Here is a 17,252-nt window from a genome sequence, read left to right on the forward strand (position 1 = left end):
GGCAGTGACTGGCAGTGAGGTTCGCGGTTGCACCCCTCTGGTCAGCCGTTGTACATACACGATACCTCGCGCGTCCGACAAACCTCGCCCCACGCTTAGCTGCACGCTAGTGCGCAACACGCTCCCTCCCTCCGATCTTTACTTCCCGTTCCGGTTCCCTGTGCTCTCTTGTGGGTTCTTTCCCCGTCGCCTTCTGCCGCATTCATCATACATTTCTGCTCGCGTCTTATGCCGCTGTATCGACTACCCGTTCTGCCCTGACGCCGCCTCTGGTACCACGACTTATCAATACTCACCGCGCTGCTTTGTGCGGCACCCACTATGCCCTGCCTTATGCCTATCCTACACTATCGCACACCAATTTAGCGCGCGTGCTCGTGTTCGTGTCCGTGATACAGGCGGTGTTTCTGGGCTGGCGCGACAAGGTCGTTCGATGCTCGACGCGGACGTGCGGAGCCGGAGCAAGACGGGTGGGGAGCGGGGCGAAGAGGCTGGGTCGCTGTCGTTGGGGACGTGGTCGCACTGCCCAGACTGCTTGCTTGCGATATATGTACTTACCGAGTACCATCTGTATGATGAGTGTTATCAACAATACGAAAGTGTTTGAGCTAGCGTTTGGTGTGCGTGCGTGCAGATTTGGGGGTTGGTTCACTTCAGCGAGTGGCTGCAGCATGGGTGTGCTCAGTGCGCCCATTGGCCGTGATTACACGGTATTCTCCATAGGTGGGTGGGGTACCTTAGCACGATGGTGGCCACCGAACCAACCACGGCCGGCACGAAGGACGCGTGCACGGACCCGGAGCCACGTATCTCGTTTCGTAGAAAGCCAGAGGCGGAATGCGCCTCTTGCACAGCAATGACACGATCGGGCCATGTGGATGCCACTCATGCTGGAGGGAACTACTGGAGGGCGCTTGCGGATCCGGGATGTTGACGGGAGGACGCAAGTGTGTGCATCTGGAGGCACCAGAGCTCCGCAATAGTTGCGAATGGCGTGGAATGCGTCGGTCCTTGTCCATTCCCGCTTAGCCGCCTCGTGTCGTTGTTGTGGGCGTATGTGTGCACCGCGATCTCGCTCCAAGCGGGGAGATCTACCGCAGTCGTTCAGTTATCAGGACGGTTGGAACATCTCAGAGATCCGACGTGTGGCCCTGTGGGGTCGTCAGTGGCGTGGTCGTTGTGTTCTTCAGTGGGTGGTTGAATACTCATGGATTCAGTAGACTTCTGACGACAGATCTTACTATTCAATAGATTGTCATTCACCAATGCCATGTATATATGTCAACAAAGACAGACAAACCGCTCACTAGAACGAGCACTATCGAGATCCTCATGTGTTGCTGACCGGAGGCACGCCAGCCGCCAAGGTATACAGCCTATTCTTGGTCTCCACTTCCATTGACATAGAACCGGAACATGCACTTCTCGTTCTTGAGCCAGGGTATGGCTGCGGGGCACGGCTCTCCTACTCCCGAAGGGATAGAGCGCGACGTTGTGCGCTTTTAACTACTTGCAATTGGTGAACAAGTAGTTCGCTCTGCCTTGGTATGGTGAGCATCGTGTCACTGGAAAACAAGGAAAATCTTTTTTTCACACCTTATTCATTCCCGGGTAACGGCTACGCCATCCGTTCAGATCTCAATCCCGGGCCAAACTATGAAGAATTTGAACAGAAGCAAAGTGCCAGGCGCTATTAGCACCACTACTTCGGTTCAGCAAATTCTGTCGTGCAGACAATCCTGAACTTGTCAGATCTCTCTCAACATTGAATAATAGCTGATGTCCGTGATCAATAACAAATAGACATTACCAGATCTGCATGAGGGTGCGTGGTTTGCCGTCCCCAGTAAGCGCAACGAGCGATCAATGGCCGTTCGTACCACTCGTAACGACCGCACGGTTTCTCGCTGTCGTCGAGTGTTACACAGAGCTAGGCCATGCACATCAAGCTCAAACTGATCTTGCGTCCCCAATTCACTGCTAGAAGTGAGGAGTACTTCTTGCACGTAGGTCTGAGTTCGGCGGCGGTCACGGGCGGCTGTGGTGACGTTCAGACCAACGGCGGAACACAACGAAGGAATCGAGCCAGGGGTGAATTTTTTGGGCGGACGGCCAGATCGTCTAGCCAGTCCAAGATGTCGATGTGGAGCGACGAACAGTATAACTAGGAACAGATCATAATAATAATGCAGATGACAACACCGAACCAACGGAGTGATACAGCGAGGAAAGCATTCGTGAAGCAACAGAGCGACATCGCAGACTGACTTCTCAATCATAGTCATAACCTGCCATTGAATAAAATAAGCACCGCGCAGATCAAAACGAGTCAAGCATTGGGAACGTACCGCCCCCGCCTTCGTCGCCCCCACCGCCGCCCAAATCTTCCATGTCGTCTCCCTCACCGTTATCGAAGTAATTTTCGGCGTAGTCGTTGTCGTACTCTTCGTCAACATCGTAGTCCTCTTCAGCGGCTTGCGATCCGACGTCGGAGCGTTCGTCGCCCGATTTTTCCTGCAGAAAAATGAATTGTGTTGCAATATAGGTAAACTGGGTTCGGCGAACCTCTTCGGCGTCTTCAACCATTTCATCGAGGTTTAGACGCTTTCTAGGTCCCTTCTTCTCAGCTACAAGTGCGTATTAGGGAGGATTAAGAAGTAAATGGCTTGAGTAACGAACAGGCCTTCCTCTTTTTTGGATTGAAGTAGCCTTCGAATACCTCTTGCGGAAAAAAGGGCTGATGTAGGTCTTTCCGCTTGAGCGTAGGCTGTGATGCAGGCGAGGGACGGTATTTATCCGAATATCGCGGGAGTTCTACACTTCGTCTCGATCAGCGCGGGGAGTGTCTGCGTACCGCATACACGCTCACCTGTGGATTTCGTGGACTCGACGAGGTAGTACGCGGAAGACCGGAGACGCGTCGCGAATCCGGTCTGAAGCTCACAAATGCGCCGTTCCTCTTCGGTGTACTCGGTGAGGACGGGTAGCGGGTCTAATGGCTGGTAGGAAAATTAGTTATTAGGTTCATACGCAAACGTATTTTTTTTGGCAAGAACTCGCACTGGATACAAGGCTGTTGCTTCGCGGGACATGGACTGGATGTCTGCAAACGTGAGCCCCATCGGGGGCAGGTTGCTGCCTCCGAAACCGCCTCTCCCGCCAAAACCACCGCGCCCACCTCCCCGCCCTCCGCCTCGGCCTCCTCTAGACATGTCTGCAGAATAATCTCACAGCTCGATGGCGAAGAAGCGTTGCCAGACACGGAGAACAATGGGGGCGGAGAGGTGCGATATAAGGTTGGCGAGGACGCGGTTTGGAACTCCGACGCCACAAATTGATAAAACGGGACCGAAGCGCTTGCCCTCGCTTGTAACCCACTACCACCATCACCCCCTGTTCCGTCCACCGTCAGACCGCAGTCGTCGTCTCCAACTTCATCAAGCTCATATCCAACAAACACAATAGCTATGGACAAGACTTTGGACGAGGTGGGCGCGTTTTTCACTTGACGCCACACGCCTTTTTTTCTGACTCAACACGTCGTAGATCATCTCTTCGCACCCCAAGGGCATTCGTCGCTCTTCTTCGCGCCGCATCAATACGGGAAAGTCCCAAATTCTTGGAAGTCCCGCCAGCGCACCCGTGACTCGCGCACGCGCTGCCGCCGCCGCCACCAACGGGGCTAAGGGCGCCACGGCAGCACCTACCGCCCAGCAACCCGCCGACAAAATTATCGTCTCCAATTTGCCCCCGGATGTGAACGAAGCGCAAGTCAAGGTTTGTTTCCTCACTTTTTCGAAGCCTTTTGTGGTAGTAATCGCATGTTCAACAGGAGCTTTTCCACACCATGATTGGTCCCCTCAGAGAGGTCACCCTCCATTACGATGCACAGGGTCGCTCTAAGGGTGTCGCGGCCGTCCAATTCCAGAGGCGTGGCGATGGCACCAAGGCCTACAACCAGTACAACAACCGGCTTATCGATGGAAGTTAGTATCGGCTGCTTTCACGTCTTTTACACCCCTCCTATTCTTTTAGCTTGCCTTTGGCTTGTCCATTCCTTGCGAAACTACACCGGGTGTCGGAATTTTCCCGCGACCCGGAGGGCGTTTTTGCGCTATCTCTTTGGTTCATGTTGCGCTGGGTCGTCGTCCCTCAACGTCAAGGCTCCCCCCTCGTCGCGTGGTCTCCAAATGAAGGAGCACTCCAAGGCATCGGCCATACGCTCACCTTGTGTTCGCGTCGCCGTAGTCCTCAACCATAGCGACTCGTGGTCACTCGCCCGAGTACTCTCCAGCCCCCATGCGAAGTCCGGAGGGTCTGATCAACCCTGCGTCGACCTAGCATCCTGGCGTACCTGAGCTTGCGAATGTGCAGGGAGAGACGTCTTCTCTCCTGGACTAGTGTTTGACTCTCCTCGAACATAGTCTGCATAGCATGCGGGTGGAGATGGTTATTTTTTGTCCACGTCAAGGTACCGGCGGAGGAAGACAACGATCTGGACGAGGGGGCATGGTGTGGTTGTGTTACCCGTTAACATGTTCCATGACGCTACCCTTCGACGGTTTGGATGTGCTCTCGCGCTAGGTGTGGGCAATAGCGAAGATCGTGCCTCGCACACAAGAAGGTCGGCAAGACGGTTCCGTGGTGACGCTGTGGATGTGGATGCGACCGTTATCGTTCGACAACCGGCTCGTTTCGTTGCTTCCGCTATCGTATCCTCTTTTGCTTGCTTACTTTCGCTGCGCTGAACATCCGACTAATGAAAACCTCTACTCCTCTTTTCCGCCGTTACGATTCTTCCGCCCAACCCACTTCCGTTCCGTCCTCGACTTCTCTCGTCGTCGTACAGAACGTCCCATGAAGATTGAAATTGTACTCGACCCGTCGCGGCCGACGCCACCAGCGTCACTGGCATCTCGCGTTGCGCCTGCGCCTGCTGCAGCTGCACCTACGGAGGGTGCGAGGTTAGTTTTGTCTCCCCGAGGACTGCAAATTGGTATCATCAAAACTAATTGGACCCTCAAAGGACTGGTGGCACACGCCCGAGACGTGGAAGGGGTGGAGGTGGGGGAGGACGGGGTCGCAAGAATGAGCGGCCGGCCAAGAGTGCTGCTGACTTGGATGCTGAGATGGAGGTAGGCTTTGTCACTAGTCTCGATAATTGTTGTGTATTCTCACCCTCTACTTTTCAGGATTACACTGCGAGCAACGCTACTGCTGCTGCTTAATTGCGTTCACGTAGAGTATCTGTCTATAGCAAGTTCTTTCTTCTCTGTCTCCGGACCGTTATCTCTGTACTTCTATACCTTAGCTTCGTGGCTTCGTGGTTTACCGGTCGGCGTTCAGCATAGTAGTGCTCTTGGTTGCGTATCTATGGTGTGCCTGCAGAAATCCTAGCCTATTGTGCTCTGCTTTACACGTCCTTTCTTGTGTTTGAGTCTCAACTGCGCATGCGATGAACGCAGGGCTAAAACCGTATAGTCACCGCGTGTGATAGCTTGCATCCTTCTACCATGTCTACTACATTCGACGAGGACGAGGACATAGAGACGCTTTACGCCGACAAGGCAGAGTGGGCGGACGTCGTTCCTGTACAGCAATACGAGGGTGTTGCCCCTCTCGCACCCATCTTCTATTCACCAGCATGTGCGTTGCATACGATTCATAGTGTCTCATAATCGGACCCTTTGACCTGTGCGATTGCAGACAAAGATGCTACAGATTACTTCCGGGGCGTTGTCAAGACCGGCGAGAAGAGCGCCAGGGTGCTCGAGCTCACCGAGCACATCATCCGGATGAATCCCGCCCACTACTCTGCCTGGTGAGTACGCCTCTTCCCTCCGCGGTGCGCCTCTTATCCGCAGGCATTCGCGATGTGCCATGCAGGCAGTACCGCTACCACACACTAATCGCGCTGGGCTCCCCGCTCGAGGACGAGCTGAGGCTGATGGACAAGTACGCGATCGACTTCCTGAAGACATACCAGGTGTGGCACCACCGGCGGCTGCTCCTCACTGCGCTTCGCTCGACCGACGCGGCGGCGGCGGAGCTCAACTTCATTGCGCGCGCACTTGGTGCGGATGCGAAGAACTACCACACGTGGAGCTACCGCCAATGGGTACTCGCGCACTTCAACAACGAGGCGCGCCTGTGGGCGGGCGAGCGCGCGTGGGTCGAGGAGCTGCTGGACAAGGACGTGCGCAACAACTCCGCGTGGCACCACCGCTTCTTCGTCGTGTGGCTCGCCGGCGTGCGAGCTGGGGACGAGGACCGCGAGGAGGTGCTCAAGCGCGAGCTCGCGTGCGTGTGGTCCTGTTCGGCACGGTGTGCGCATGGGTGCTGATTCTAGCGTGTTGTGGTTGCAGGTTTGCGAAGGAGAAGATTGCGCTGGCGCCGAATAACCTGTCTGCGTGGAACTATTTCCGTGGGGTGCTCGAGCACACGCATACGCCCTTCGCCCTGCTGACGGCGTTCGTGGAGCCGTACACTGCCGCAGAGCCTCCTACGACGACCAAGGAGCAGAGCGTCCTGGACTTGGAGAACCCCCTGCCGTCGGAAGGCGCGGACCTGCCTAGCGTGTGTGCGCTCGAGTTTCTTGCGGACATACATGAGCAGGCTGGCGGAGACCAGACTGCGAAGGCTGTCGAGGTAGATAAAACTTGTCTTCCCAATGCTGAACGGTTGGCTAAGTCATGAACAGATCTGGAAGACGCTGGCGAACAAACATGATACAATGCGCAAGAAGTAAGCGTAAAGTCCGCTCTTGAGTAGGAATTACGCTGATCATCCTTCTCAGATATTGGGAGTACCGCATCAGAGAGGCTTTGCAGGCTAAGGCTTCCTAGACAGCGCATTGCAGTTTGGTACGTTGCCGTTGTTTTTCCCCTTCGTATCAAACAATCAAAGGCGACATCTGCGGGAACAGGGAGGCGAAAGCGAAGGATTGTGCTCAATATATCCCAATGTATCATCTCGGTGGAGAACGCAAAATTGTTGTACAATTTCTTGCAGATCAGTAACGGTGACAGCGAATAACTTGGAACTACAGTATCAAATGGACTAGACGCGATACAATAATACAAACGATGTTTCAGAGACGCAAATCCGAATCCTATCGATACACCATGACAGACCAACGACTTCCTTTGGAGTTGGGTTCCAACACGATTGCTATCGTACAAGTTCTGAAATCCTTCCGCGGTTCTTCGTGATACCTCTCCGCAGTGCGAGTCAAAACTGCTTGTCCTTGTCCGTTAGGGGGACATACTGGATAGCCAGGGTATCAGTGAAAGCCAGCAGGAAGATCGAGACGTTGTTGGCTCACCATGACCCCGAATAGCTGCTTCTTCGTCACGTTGCCGTGTTCGTCCTTGTCAACCTGCACACAGGCGCATTCAGCATTGGTATAGGAATAAGAATGAGATGACGAACTACCTGAAGTATCTCCTGGGAGTACGATCCGACGGGGATGAACATGCGCCCGGGGCTCGCGAGCTGGTCAACGAGTACAGAGGGCAGCTTGGGCGCCGCGGCCCCGACATGAATGACGTCGTACGGGCCTAAACAGTCCATAAGACCTTCCCCACCTACAGTACTAAGATAGGGGACTCACCGAGGGAAGGATAACCTGGCAGTACAAAAGCACTCAGTATAACGCCTCGGCGTAGCGTGCACCGACGCACCTTGTCTGCCATCGCCGGCAACCATCACGATGCGCCCGTCATCCACGGCCTCGCCGAGGCCGTCCTTGCGGAGGTTCTCGACCGACCAGTCGACGAGCTCAGGGATGTGATCTATCCCGACGACCTTACCGGGAGCGCCGTCCGAGATCAGATGGTGGAAGACCGCACAGAGATATCCCGAACCGGAGCCGACGTCGAGTACACGGGCTCCTGGGTGCAAGAGGGGGAGAAGGTTCTCGGCGGCATGTGCGTGCTATACAGAGCCGATTCGGTAGACGCATAACACAGCATCGACAGGCGTACCATGTGAGGGGCGGAGATAGTTGCACCATACCCAATGTACCTGTGAACAACAACAGATGTCGGTCAATGCTATGCTGTTCAAGTAACAGGATCGTTACTCACTGAGGAGCGTCCACATATGCGCCTTCGATATCCTGGACATAATGTGCACGGTTGACCTTCGTCAGTGCCTGTTCCCGAGTGTTGCAAGCTCGTCAAAGAAAATTCTTGTGAGTAATTGAATCGCACCGTACTCACAGCGAGGACGCGGTCCGAGTTGATGAGCCCACTCCGAGCCATGTTGTGGACAAGTTCAGAGCTGGTGTTTCCTGTACACCGCCACGCCATGTTTGCGAACAATATATGTCGCAGGAATTTCAGATTAGGAGGTGTTTGTCGTCAGTGTATGTAAAAGTGTGCGTTCAGATTGGGTGGAGGACGGTGGTGAGAGCCACTATGTAGTAGGTAGCCTTGGAGTACGAGGCCAGAGCTGAGAGGGGTGGGTGGGCTTGCACCAGAATTTGTCTCGATTCACCGCCGATCATGTAATTATTCCAGGACCTGGTCCGGAATATACCTCCCACTCCAGCAAATACACTCTACGTAATGCCTCGACGTTAGGATACGCGTAGGTGATTTTTCTGAACCTATTTCAACGACGCAATAGGCCCGCCCACTTGACTCGGAGGGTCACTGGTGCCCGCAGTCACGACTGACGAAGAAGGCTCGGGGAGTCTACGCCGGCTCTATCTGGCTGAGGGGAAAATCGTCTGCTCGCCCAGAGCTGCATTAGTACTGATTGTCTTGCCAAATGTTGTAGGTGTGGTTCATGCATGAAGGATGCGGCATTGAGTTAGCCGCTCTGTCAACCTCCCGTGCACTCTCCGCCTTTATCGTTCAGCATACTTAGCTTCGCTGAGGTCATCGCACACCGGTGATTGCAAAGAACGAGGTTGTGCAGGAAGACATGCTGCATGCAGGCTCCAAAAGACCGCTCTTTATCTGGAGGTTCAGCGTAACATGCAGCTACGTGCAGTACTCAAAATGGCGGTATTCGAGTGGAGGTAGTATGGCGAGGTAGACCCACAGGAGAAGACTCATCGGAAGCCGACAGTGACAAGGAGATGACTGAGGATTCAAGGGGACTCGGAGAGCCGAACCTCGTCTGTCTTTGTTTACTTAGATCGCTGCCTTGTGCGTCTATCCTTGCCCCATCGACTCCCACACGTTGCCAACGCTCATATGTATGCACCCCAAGTCTCTTCAAGTCGCCTCGTGTCCTCGCTAGTCCCGCTGCTCTACACCTCTCACGTCCTGCTCTTGCGCGTTTCCCGCCCGTTGGCCCTCTCTTGCCATTCCAGCGTCGGTGCAACGCTCCCGCGGCCCTCTCTTCCCTCCTCTGCAACGCAAGACCACATAGGAGGGTGACGTCAATGGTATCGCAGTAGACGGCCCGAGTTTCACAAAAAAATATCTTACTCCCGCTCAGCGCGTGCAAACAACGTCGGGCTCTCCCCCACCCGGTCTGAGCTGGCAACGCGATCTCTCGTCCAACGCTGGGTGTGGATGCGTCGCTGCCATTTTTCGGCGCTGACTTCCTCTCCTGCGCTTGCATCTATCGATGTACCTACAACCACCAGAACTACAAGGTGAGCCCGTCAACAACTCCCCCCAGCGCTGCGTGCTGTGCTCGCGGCATTCCCTCCCGCGTCGGTCTTTGTGCGCTGGAATGGATATGCGGGTAAGTCTCTCGATACAAGCATTAGCACCATTTTTACTCACCTGGACGACGCAGAGCAGACGCACCAGTTGACCGTACAGAAAGTCGCAAGAAAGCGATGGCGGCTGATCGAAGGTGAGCGAACCGATACCTCCCACCGAACGACCGCGACCCTTATATACCCCGTCGCAAGCCGCGCATCGTAGGATACTCCCGCACGGAGCCATGCCCTCCGCATTTCAGCCTCCCGCACCCCGCTCGCCCATGGCCATCAGAATTCGTAGGAAGCGTGACTGCAATACATTGGCGGAAGCGAGACGCGGCGCACCGATCGCGATCGCGCTGCCAGGGCTTCTCTCCGTCTCCATCTTCGCCTTCCTCGCTTCGATTTCCCCGTGGAGACTCTGCACGGGCCAATTGCGTTTGCGCCGTCGCGCTCGCGGTGCGCTGCGTATCGCAATTGCGGTCGAGACGCGTCCTCGAGCGCCCTCCGCTGACTCAACACCCCGACGTATTCCTTGGACGGGTGTCGACGCGCCCGCTGGAGGTACACGGGATCACTATCCGTGTGCGAGCATCCTGTCGAGACACACCCCCACGTATTCCTTGAGCGGGTGTCGACGCGCCCGCTGGAGGTGCACGGAAACACCATCAGTGCGCAAGCATCCAACTCGGTGGTAGACAGCCCTACAGAACCGAAGTCAACGTGAAATTTCTTTTCGCCGCGACGACATGTCACATTATGACGGGGATCATCGCACCGACCGCACAGCTGCGTACTACCTTTGCTACGTACGTACGCGCAAACATCGGCGCATTTCCCACCGCCGCAGCTGCCCGCGGAAATGTATTACACACTGTGAGCAGACACAGTTCGTTTTCTTTCGTGCGCACGTGCTGTGCTTTCAGCGGTGAACAGACACCTCGAGACGGTGCAGGTCACCTCTGGGTGATAAAGATGGCAAAGTTTGCACGATACTCGTCTCTGTGTGGCATGGTACTGGTTCATGCTGTAAAATTCCATTGTTCCGAGCTGCAGACTAGCGTGGTATCCGTCTGAGGCAGCACTCATGCACTTGCCTCAGATCCTGGTCTCCTAGAGATTTGTTAGGAGCAGGAGGATATTTTTTTTTGTTGCCATAGCTCCGGCGAATCCGCTTTGGACGCATGGAGAGATCGCGTGCATGGACGTGCGGGCACGACGGTTCTACGGCCACCCTGAGCGCAATCGCGCGCTTCCCTCAGCAACAGCGGGGTCGGCGGAAGACAACGGAGCTGTCAGCTAGGCCGCACAGTGTTTGGGGCATACAACACTCCTGCAAAATCGTCGACGAACCTGCGCAGAAGAGTGAGGAGCGTCGGGGGAGGCTGCGCGGAGGAATGTAAGAGTGAGAAAGCGAGCGGCGAGCGGCGTTGTCGGCGTACCGTGCCAGTGTCCCCGGGACATCGCGTTCCACACTTCTCAGCGCCCCGACCGACATGTGTGCCAACACCATCCCTCCGCCACCCACTGCAGGCGGCCTCCGCTCTCGCTGCGACGCATGGACCTGCAGCCTGCAGGGCGGGATACCCCATCGCCCTCCTCTTCCGGCCTGCATGCTTCGCGCGCCGTACGTTGCGACTGGGTCGTATTCATGCCTGACGCCATGGCCATATTCTGATAAGACATTCCGCAGCGTCATCCCGTGTCAGTGACGGTAAACACAGCCTGTTTCTTCTGCCTGCAGCATATCGTCATTTCGCAGCCTAACGTTTTCACTTGTGAGATAGTACACGTCGACGATGAAGGTGCGAGTCTCGCCTATGTGCGAAACCTGCATCCAGGCAGTGCGCAACATCTCCCGACCGACATGACCGCTGCATGTGTGCGAGAACTGTCATAACCTCTGGCAGATAGATCGCTGACGGATGCTGTTCGCAGATGCAGATGACAGGTTTTTTGTCACTTTGTGCCGAGAGCGAGAGTGATTCCACTGAGACACCTCAAGCAAGTTGAAAACAGTGAGAAACCTCGGGCTCAGGCCTCAGGCCTCAGGAACCGCCTTTTTGTGCGGGAACCTTTTTTTTTTCCAACTGACAGCTGGCCGGCCGGGTGACACCTATCCCGTCCGTCCTGGCCATCGGATAATATTTGATGCTGCTTTCCCGAGGAGTGCAGGCGCCGTACGGGCTACGGCGTCTGTTAACCTCTAATTTGAGTCCCGCGCCTGTGGTAAGAATATCCTTTGCAATACCGACGTGTGTGCACACGTCTCCAGGAAGGGGGTTCGCGCACGGTGTGGCGTTCAGACGGGATGAAGCTTTGGATCCGCAGATGCGGGCCGAAGACGCAGAATCAATATTTGTCGTCTTGTCACCCTGCGAGCTTGGCGGACATGGTGGCAGGCGAAGTCCTGGTTTATCGCTCTTTAGGTGTTTCCAAACAGCCTGATCAACCCCGTGAGGAGAGAGGATCGATGGTTTAAATGAACACACCGGTGCAGGTTAGGTACCAGTTTGTGTGTGGCGATAATTCAACGTGAAGTTGCCAGTGTGCGGTACCGTTGAGCGCCGCTCCCCGATAAGTATCGTCCTGTCGAATCAATGGTGGTGGATGTTGCTGGTGCCGTTCGAGTCTCCAGCGCTAGCCGAGGCCAGACGCCCACAGCAAGGTCCAAGTTCTTCTATTACAAAGGGAACGACGGCTATTGAAGTCTTTGCATACAGCTGGCCTACGTATTCTGAAGCCTGCTGTCCAAACTATGTTCCTTGGGATCCAAAATTACGTAGTGAGGAATCGTATCGCAGCTCTCTAAAGACTGCTAGTTTATCCTGCTGTCATTAACAAGTAGGTCTGACGGCCTCGCCATGCGCAGGCGCTCTAGATCTATGTGGACCCATGATCACGGGTGGTCCGTGTATCAGCCGCTGACTTTGACTGGCCATGCCATCGCAGAATGTCGAACGTTCGAACCTATGCAGCTAGGAGCTGTCTGACAAGGAGCCCCCGCGAGCACTATGGCTATCTCGATCCCGCATATAAATGCGAAGGGCGGTTCTCGTAGAGGAGCAGTGGGAACCTCTCGGAATCGGCGAGGTATCCTGCGACGAACGTGGCACGACCTACATTATCAGGGGGCTTCCTTGACGTACTCTCCCGAAGACGTTACAGTACAGAAGCACTCTGGTGGTGACGCCCAAATCTATGTAGTATGATGATTCGAATCTCAGCCCGTGCGTAGTGGCTGATAATTGCATGCGCTCGAATTTGAAGGAGGCCCTGTATCGCATCGTAGGCGGGACCGTCGTGGTCACTGGAACGTCATAACCGTATCATGTGTGCCTCTGGATCGACATCCGACCGTTAAAATGGTTTGTCCAAGCAATGTTCCTGACAACCTGAGAGTCGGGAGTGGCTATCAAGGAACATTCGCAGTGCCAGTACAGTCTCTTGGGGGAGCACAACTTCCGGGCCAACTTTGAGGTACTTGCACTTATATATCCTGCTGAAGAACCGACGAGGTACGTTGTGGCGGATCTAAAGAAACACTGCGCTCACATACGCTCATGAGGTTCAATCACCCCATTCAACACGCGCGATCGGGGGAACGCACGTTGGACGAACTTGAAAGTACTCCCCATCCAAATTGGGAATGCTACTTGAACGCTGAAGTTTGAACCGGGAACCAGTCGTGAGCGACAGACCGGCGAACGTGTCCGCCGTCCTCGCACGAGTATACACTGCAGAGCATCACATTCAGACGCGGGTCTGCGAGCTCATCGAACGTGTAGTCTTCGCGTACAAATCGTCGCGGAGTGGCAGCATGGTTGCCCTCGGACGAAATTTTGACGATGGCTCTGATCTTCCTAGATCGATCTTTGGCCCCGTCGGGCGACCCGCAAGCTGTCTGTCTCGCTGGCGCCCCACCAGCAGAAGTCGAGCGGAAAGCAGAATCGGTTAGGCTGCTGTAATACAAAATCCCGCACATAATGCTGCCTCCCCAGGAGTCCGTCGCGTTTGCGACCCGGCCCCCCTTCACGCCATGCTCGCACCTGCGTTGCTCCAGTTCTCCGCCCAACTCTGGGACAATATCCCCATGTACACTGCCGCCCTCTTTGTCGTCTCGCTTGCCGCATCCCTCCTGTACCCCTCTCTCTCAGCATACTGGAGATTTTGCTACGCGTGCTTCCTCAAGCCGTTCGACCGCAAGTCCGCTGAGGCACTCCCAGGGCAGCAGGCTGCACTGGAGAGTTTCTACCGGACACAAGCCAGTATTTATGACTCGACCCGAGGCGGGCTTCTCTGCGGTCGTGAGGAGATGCTGCGACTTGCGGCGGCGCAGCTCACACATCGTCCGCGGCAGGGCGACCACAAGCCGATCTGGGTCGACGTGAGCCGTTCGACGTGTCTCTTGCGGTAGGTAACTCGCATCTGACTGTAGTGCTGGCAGATTGGCGGAGGTACCGGGTGGAACATCGAGAAGATGAACGACTTTGTCTCCGTGCCGGAGTTTTTCGAGGCCGTGTATCTCGTTGATCTCAGCCCGTCGTTGTGCGAGGTCGCGCGCCAGCGGTTTGTTAAGCTGAAATGGAAGAATGTGCACGTTGTGTGTGAGGACGCTCGTGCGTTCAAGCTGTACTCGGCTAGAGATGTGCGTACGATGCCCGATGGTGAGAAGCACAGTCGCAAGGCAGATTACATCTCCACGTCGTACTCGCTCAGCATGATTCCGGAGTGAGTTATACGAGCATCTCCGCGCGTGACATTATTGAGTCTGCTGTGACCTGTTTTTGAAGTTTCTACTCCGTCCTGGACTCCTTGGTCGAACTCCTCGCTCCTCTCGGCCTAATCTCTTGCGTAGACTTCTATGTCCAATCCGCGTCCAGCTTCTCCCTGCGCACATTTACGGGCGGCAGCCACTCGCGCCACGTGAATTGGATATCACGTCTTTTCTGGCGCACCTGGTTCCAATTCGACCGTGTTCACCTCGACGAGGGGCGCCGTGACTACCTCGAGTACCGCTTCGGCACTATGCTTGAAGTCAACGAGCGCAACTACAAGCTCGGTGGTATCCCGTATTATTATTGGGTCGGTTGCCACCGCACAGCTACCTGGGGTGCTGCGCAGGCTCTTGGCCGTGATGCTGCTGAGTGGATTGACGCAGTCGCCACCGAGAGCCCTTATCTGTCCCCGGTCAACTACAGCGAGAAGCTCACAGAAGCCGAGAAAGCCGCAGCGCAGGAGACGCGGCTGCAGCTACGCTCGAAGGGCTTCGAGGCGGCGATCCTGAACCTCTCGACGAACCTACCCCTCCCGTCCTTCTTCTACCAGAACCAGCGCTGGCGGCTATATTATGACGCCGCGCTCCCGAAGCACACGCAGTTCCAGAACGAGTATAAGTACGCGTTCACCTGGGAGGACCCCGCAGAGGACGAGCGGCTGCTCAACATTGGCGCGGATGACGTCGTGTTCGCGATCACGTCCGCGGGCGACAACGTGCTCGATTACGCGCTGCACCGCCCACGGAGCATTCACGCGGTCGACCTCAACCCCGCGCAGAACCACCTGCTCGAGCTTAAGGTCGCCGCGTTCCGTGCGCTGTCGCACGCGGACATGTGGAGGCTTTTCGGCGAGGGCCGCCACCCCGATTTCCGCTCGCTCCTCCTCGACAGGCTCTCCCCGCATCTCTCCTCACGCGCGTTCCAGTTCTGGATGGACAACTCCACCGCGTTCACGTCGCCTGGGGGCCTCTACGAGACCGGTGGGACCCGGATCGCCGTCAAGCTTAGCCGGTGGCTCTTCCGTGCATTCGGGCTCACTGAGCAGGTCCGGCAGCTATGTGCAGCGAAGACGCTCGGGGAGCAGCGCGAGATCTGGCGGACGCGCCTCCGCCCGGTTGTTCTCAGCAAGGCTCTGAGTTTTTTCGTCGTCGCGAATGAACAGTTCTTATGGCGCGCGCTCGGCGTGCCTCCGAACCAGCGAGACATGATCACAGAGGACGCGATGTCGACCTCGGGTCGTACGTCGAAGAGGGAGGCGATGTGGAACTATGTCGTCAACACCCTCGATCCTGTCGTGGAGAACAGCCTGGTAGAGTCGGAGAATTATTTCTATCGCCTTTGTCTGATGGGCCAGTACTCGAAAGTGTGAGATCTCCAATGCCATTTGTTTTAAATTAGCTCCTAACTTGTCATAGATGCCATCCTGCTTACCTTTCCAAGGCGGCGCATGACACGTTGTCCAAAGAAGGTGCATTCGACGGCCTCCGCATCCACACGGATGAGTTCGTCGAAGTGCTCGCCCGCATCAAGCCCGAGACGGTAACTGTAGCTGTGGTCCGTCTCGTTCATCTGCGTCATCTACTATCAGATGCTGACTGCATATGCAGATCATGGATCATATGGACTGGTTCCCCAAGGGCGGCCAGGAGGCGACGAAGGAGATCCGGGCTGTGAACAAAGCCATGAAGATGGGGGGGCGCGTCCTCCTGCGCAGCGCGGGCATGCGGCCCTGGTACATCTCTGCGTTCAAGGAGCAGGGTTTCACCTGCAAGCGCGTCGCCTCCCGGGCACCCGGGTCCTGCATCGACAGGTCCGTTTGTGTATCATTGTTCCGGAGTGCCCGCTTGCTGATGTAGATTGCAGAGTTAATATGTATGCGTCGACGTGGATCTGCAGCAAGACCAAGACAAGCTCGCCCACTGTGGGCCCCGCGACCGCCCTCGAGCAAGTCGAGGCGCTTGAACTGTGAACGCTTAAATGGATCCAGGGTTGTGCGATGCTTCAATGATGCAATGATAGCGCCTCCCTTCGATGTTTCCGGACAGGCGCCGGAAGATTTCTCACATTTCACTAAACGAACGCGACGACTCAGTGACGCATTTGTTCTCGGCTGGTGTGTGATGGATTCTACCGCCTAGACATAGACTGTAGATGAAAGTAACGTATACTCACGACTGTAGCCATGATACCCGTTGTATCGATTTCAGTGTCGTTGTTCACTTTGACTGACTCCATGAGATTTTGCGCAAGCGACTGGTGCTGGGAAGTACTATCGTAAGCGCTGGCGCATCTTCCGCCTTTGATCTCATCCAGATAAGGATCCGATCCATTCGAACAGATTCATCTTACTATTCTGTAGAAACAGAGTGCGCTGATTGAATTTTCTTTGATCTGAGTGTCACCGGAGTCAGGCAAGAGGACCTTTTCCAACCATACGGAGATATCGAGATGAGGCGGGTTTGTTTGGTGCGTCGCACACTCGCCGACGCGCGATCATTGATCCGAATTTTCTCCGATCGCTCGTCCCATCCACCTTGTATGGAACAGAGCAGTCTCCCAACATTTGTCCATCGTTGCAGGCTAGAAGTTCTATGTTACTGTAAGAACCTTGTTTCTTCCGCATGAAATTCCGGAGGTCTCGGAACATTGGGCACTTCACCGCTCAAAGCGAACCTGAAGAATTGAGCAGCTCTGATAATCGAGTGTCCAGTCCGCTACAGTGTATTGCAATGAAGTGTTAGATCTCTAGTATACTAATAAGTACCGTAAAGTCCTCTAAGTATAGGCTGTACGATTAATGAGGTACC

General features: G+C 55.4%; 5 protein-coding genes across 5 annotated transcripts; 3 read left to right on the forward strand and 2 right to left on the reverse strand.

Annotated features, from left to right (window-relative positions):
- Nucleotides 1-2,271: 2,271 nt before the first annotated feature.
- On the reverse strand, nucleotides 2,272-3,212 carry SCP_1401110 (predicted protein; the record flags this gene model as incomplete). Its single annotated transcript, XM_027763818.1, has 6 exons — nucleotides 2,272-2,288; nucleotides 2,349-2,514; nucleotides 2,566-2,627; nucleotides 2,680-2,814; nucleotides 2,870-2,999; nucleotides 3,063-3,212. 6 exons carry the CDS (start codon nucleotides 3,210-3,212, stop codon nucleotides 2,272-2,274), a joined length of 660 nt encoding a protein of 219 aa, XP_027619619.1.
- A 255-nt stretch (nucleotides 3,213-3,467) lies between these two features.
- On the forward strand, nucleotides 3,468-5,228 carry SCP_1401120 (mRNA export protein; the record flags this gene model as incomplete). The annotated part of the gene is made up of 6 exons (XM_027763819.1): nucleotides 3,468-3,488; nucleotides 3,547-3,777; nucleotides 3,833-3,986; nucleotides 4,850-4,964; nucleotides 5,027-5,135; nucleotides 5,193-5,228. The coding sequence occupies 6 exons, from the start codon at nucleotides 3,468-3,470 to the stop codon at nucleotides 5,226-5,228; spliced, it is 666 nt and encodes a 221-aa protein (XP_027619620.1).
- Nucleotides 5,229-5,513: 285 nt separating this feature from the next.
- On the forward strand, nucleotides 5,514-6,845 carry SCP_1401130 (Protein farnesyltransferase/ geranylgeranyltransferase type-1 subunit alpha; the record flags this gene model as incomplete). Its single annotated transcript, XM_027763820.1, has 6 exons — nucleotides 5,514-5,646; nucleotides 5,707-5,821; nucleotides 5,887-6,300; nucleotides 6,366-6,648; nucleotides 6,701-6,744; nucleotides 6,797-6,845. The coding sequence occupies 6 exons, from the start codon at nucleotides 5,514-5,516 to the stop codon at nucleotides 6,843-6,845; spliced, it is 1,038 nt and encodes a 345-aa protein (XP_027619621.1).
- Nucleotides 6,846-7,230: 385 nt separating this feature from the next.
- On the reverse strand, nucleotides 7,231-8,264 carry SCP_1401140 (Probable protein-L-isoaspartate O-methyltransferase; the record flags this gene model as incomplete). Its single annotated transcript, XM_027763821.1, has 8 exons — nucleotides 7,231-7,266; nucleotides 7,325-7,378; nucleotides 7,435-7,559; nucleotides 7,613-7,627; nucleotides 7,683-7,935; nucleotides 7,986-8,025; nucleotides 8,088-8,155; nucleotides 8,223-8,264. The coding sequence occupies 8 exons, from the start codon at nucleotides 8,262-8,264 to the stop codon at nucleotides 7,231-7,233; spliced, it is 633 nt and encodes a 210-aa protein (XP_027619622.1).
- Nucleotides 8,265-13,706: 5,442 nt separating this feature from the next.
- SCP_1401150 (hypothetical protein) lies at nucleotides 13,707-16,414 on the forward strand (the record flags this gene model as incomplete). Its single annotated transcript, XM_027763822.1, has 6 exons — nucleotides 13,707-14,054; nucleotides 14,115-14,398; nucleotides 14,461-15,810; nucleotides 15,861-15,999; nucleotides 16,053-16,255; nucleotides 16,309-16,414. The coding sequence occupies 6 exons, from the start codon at nucleotides 13,707-13,709 to the stop codon at nucleotides 16,412-16,414; spliced, it is 2,430 nt and encodes an 809-aa protein (XP_027619623.1).
- Between the last annotated feature and the right edge of the window lie 838 nt (nucleotides 16,415-17,252).

The sequence above is a fragment of the Sparassis crispa genome (genome assembly GCF_003851025.1).
Source record: "Sparassis crispa DNA, contig_000013F, whole genome shotgun sequence".
NCBI lineage: Eukaryota > Fungi > Basidiomycota > Agaricomycetes > Polyporales > Sparassidaceae > Sparassis > Sparassis crispa.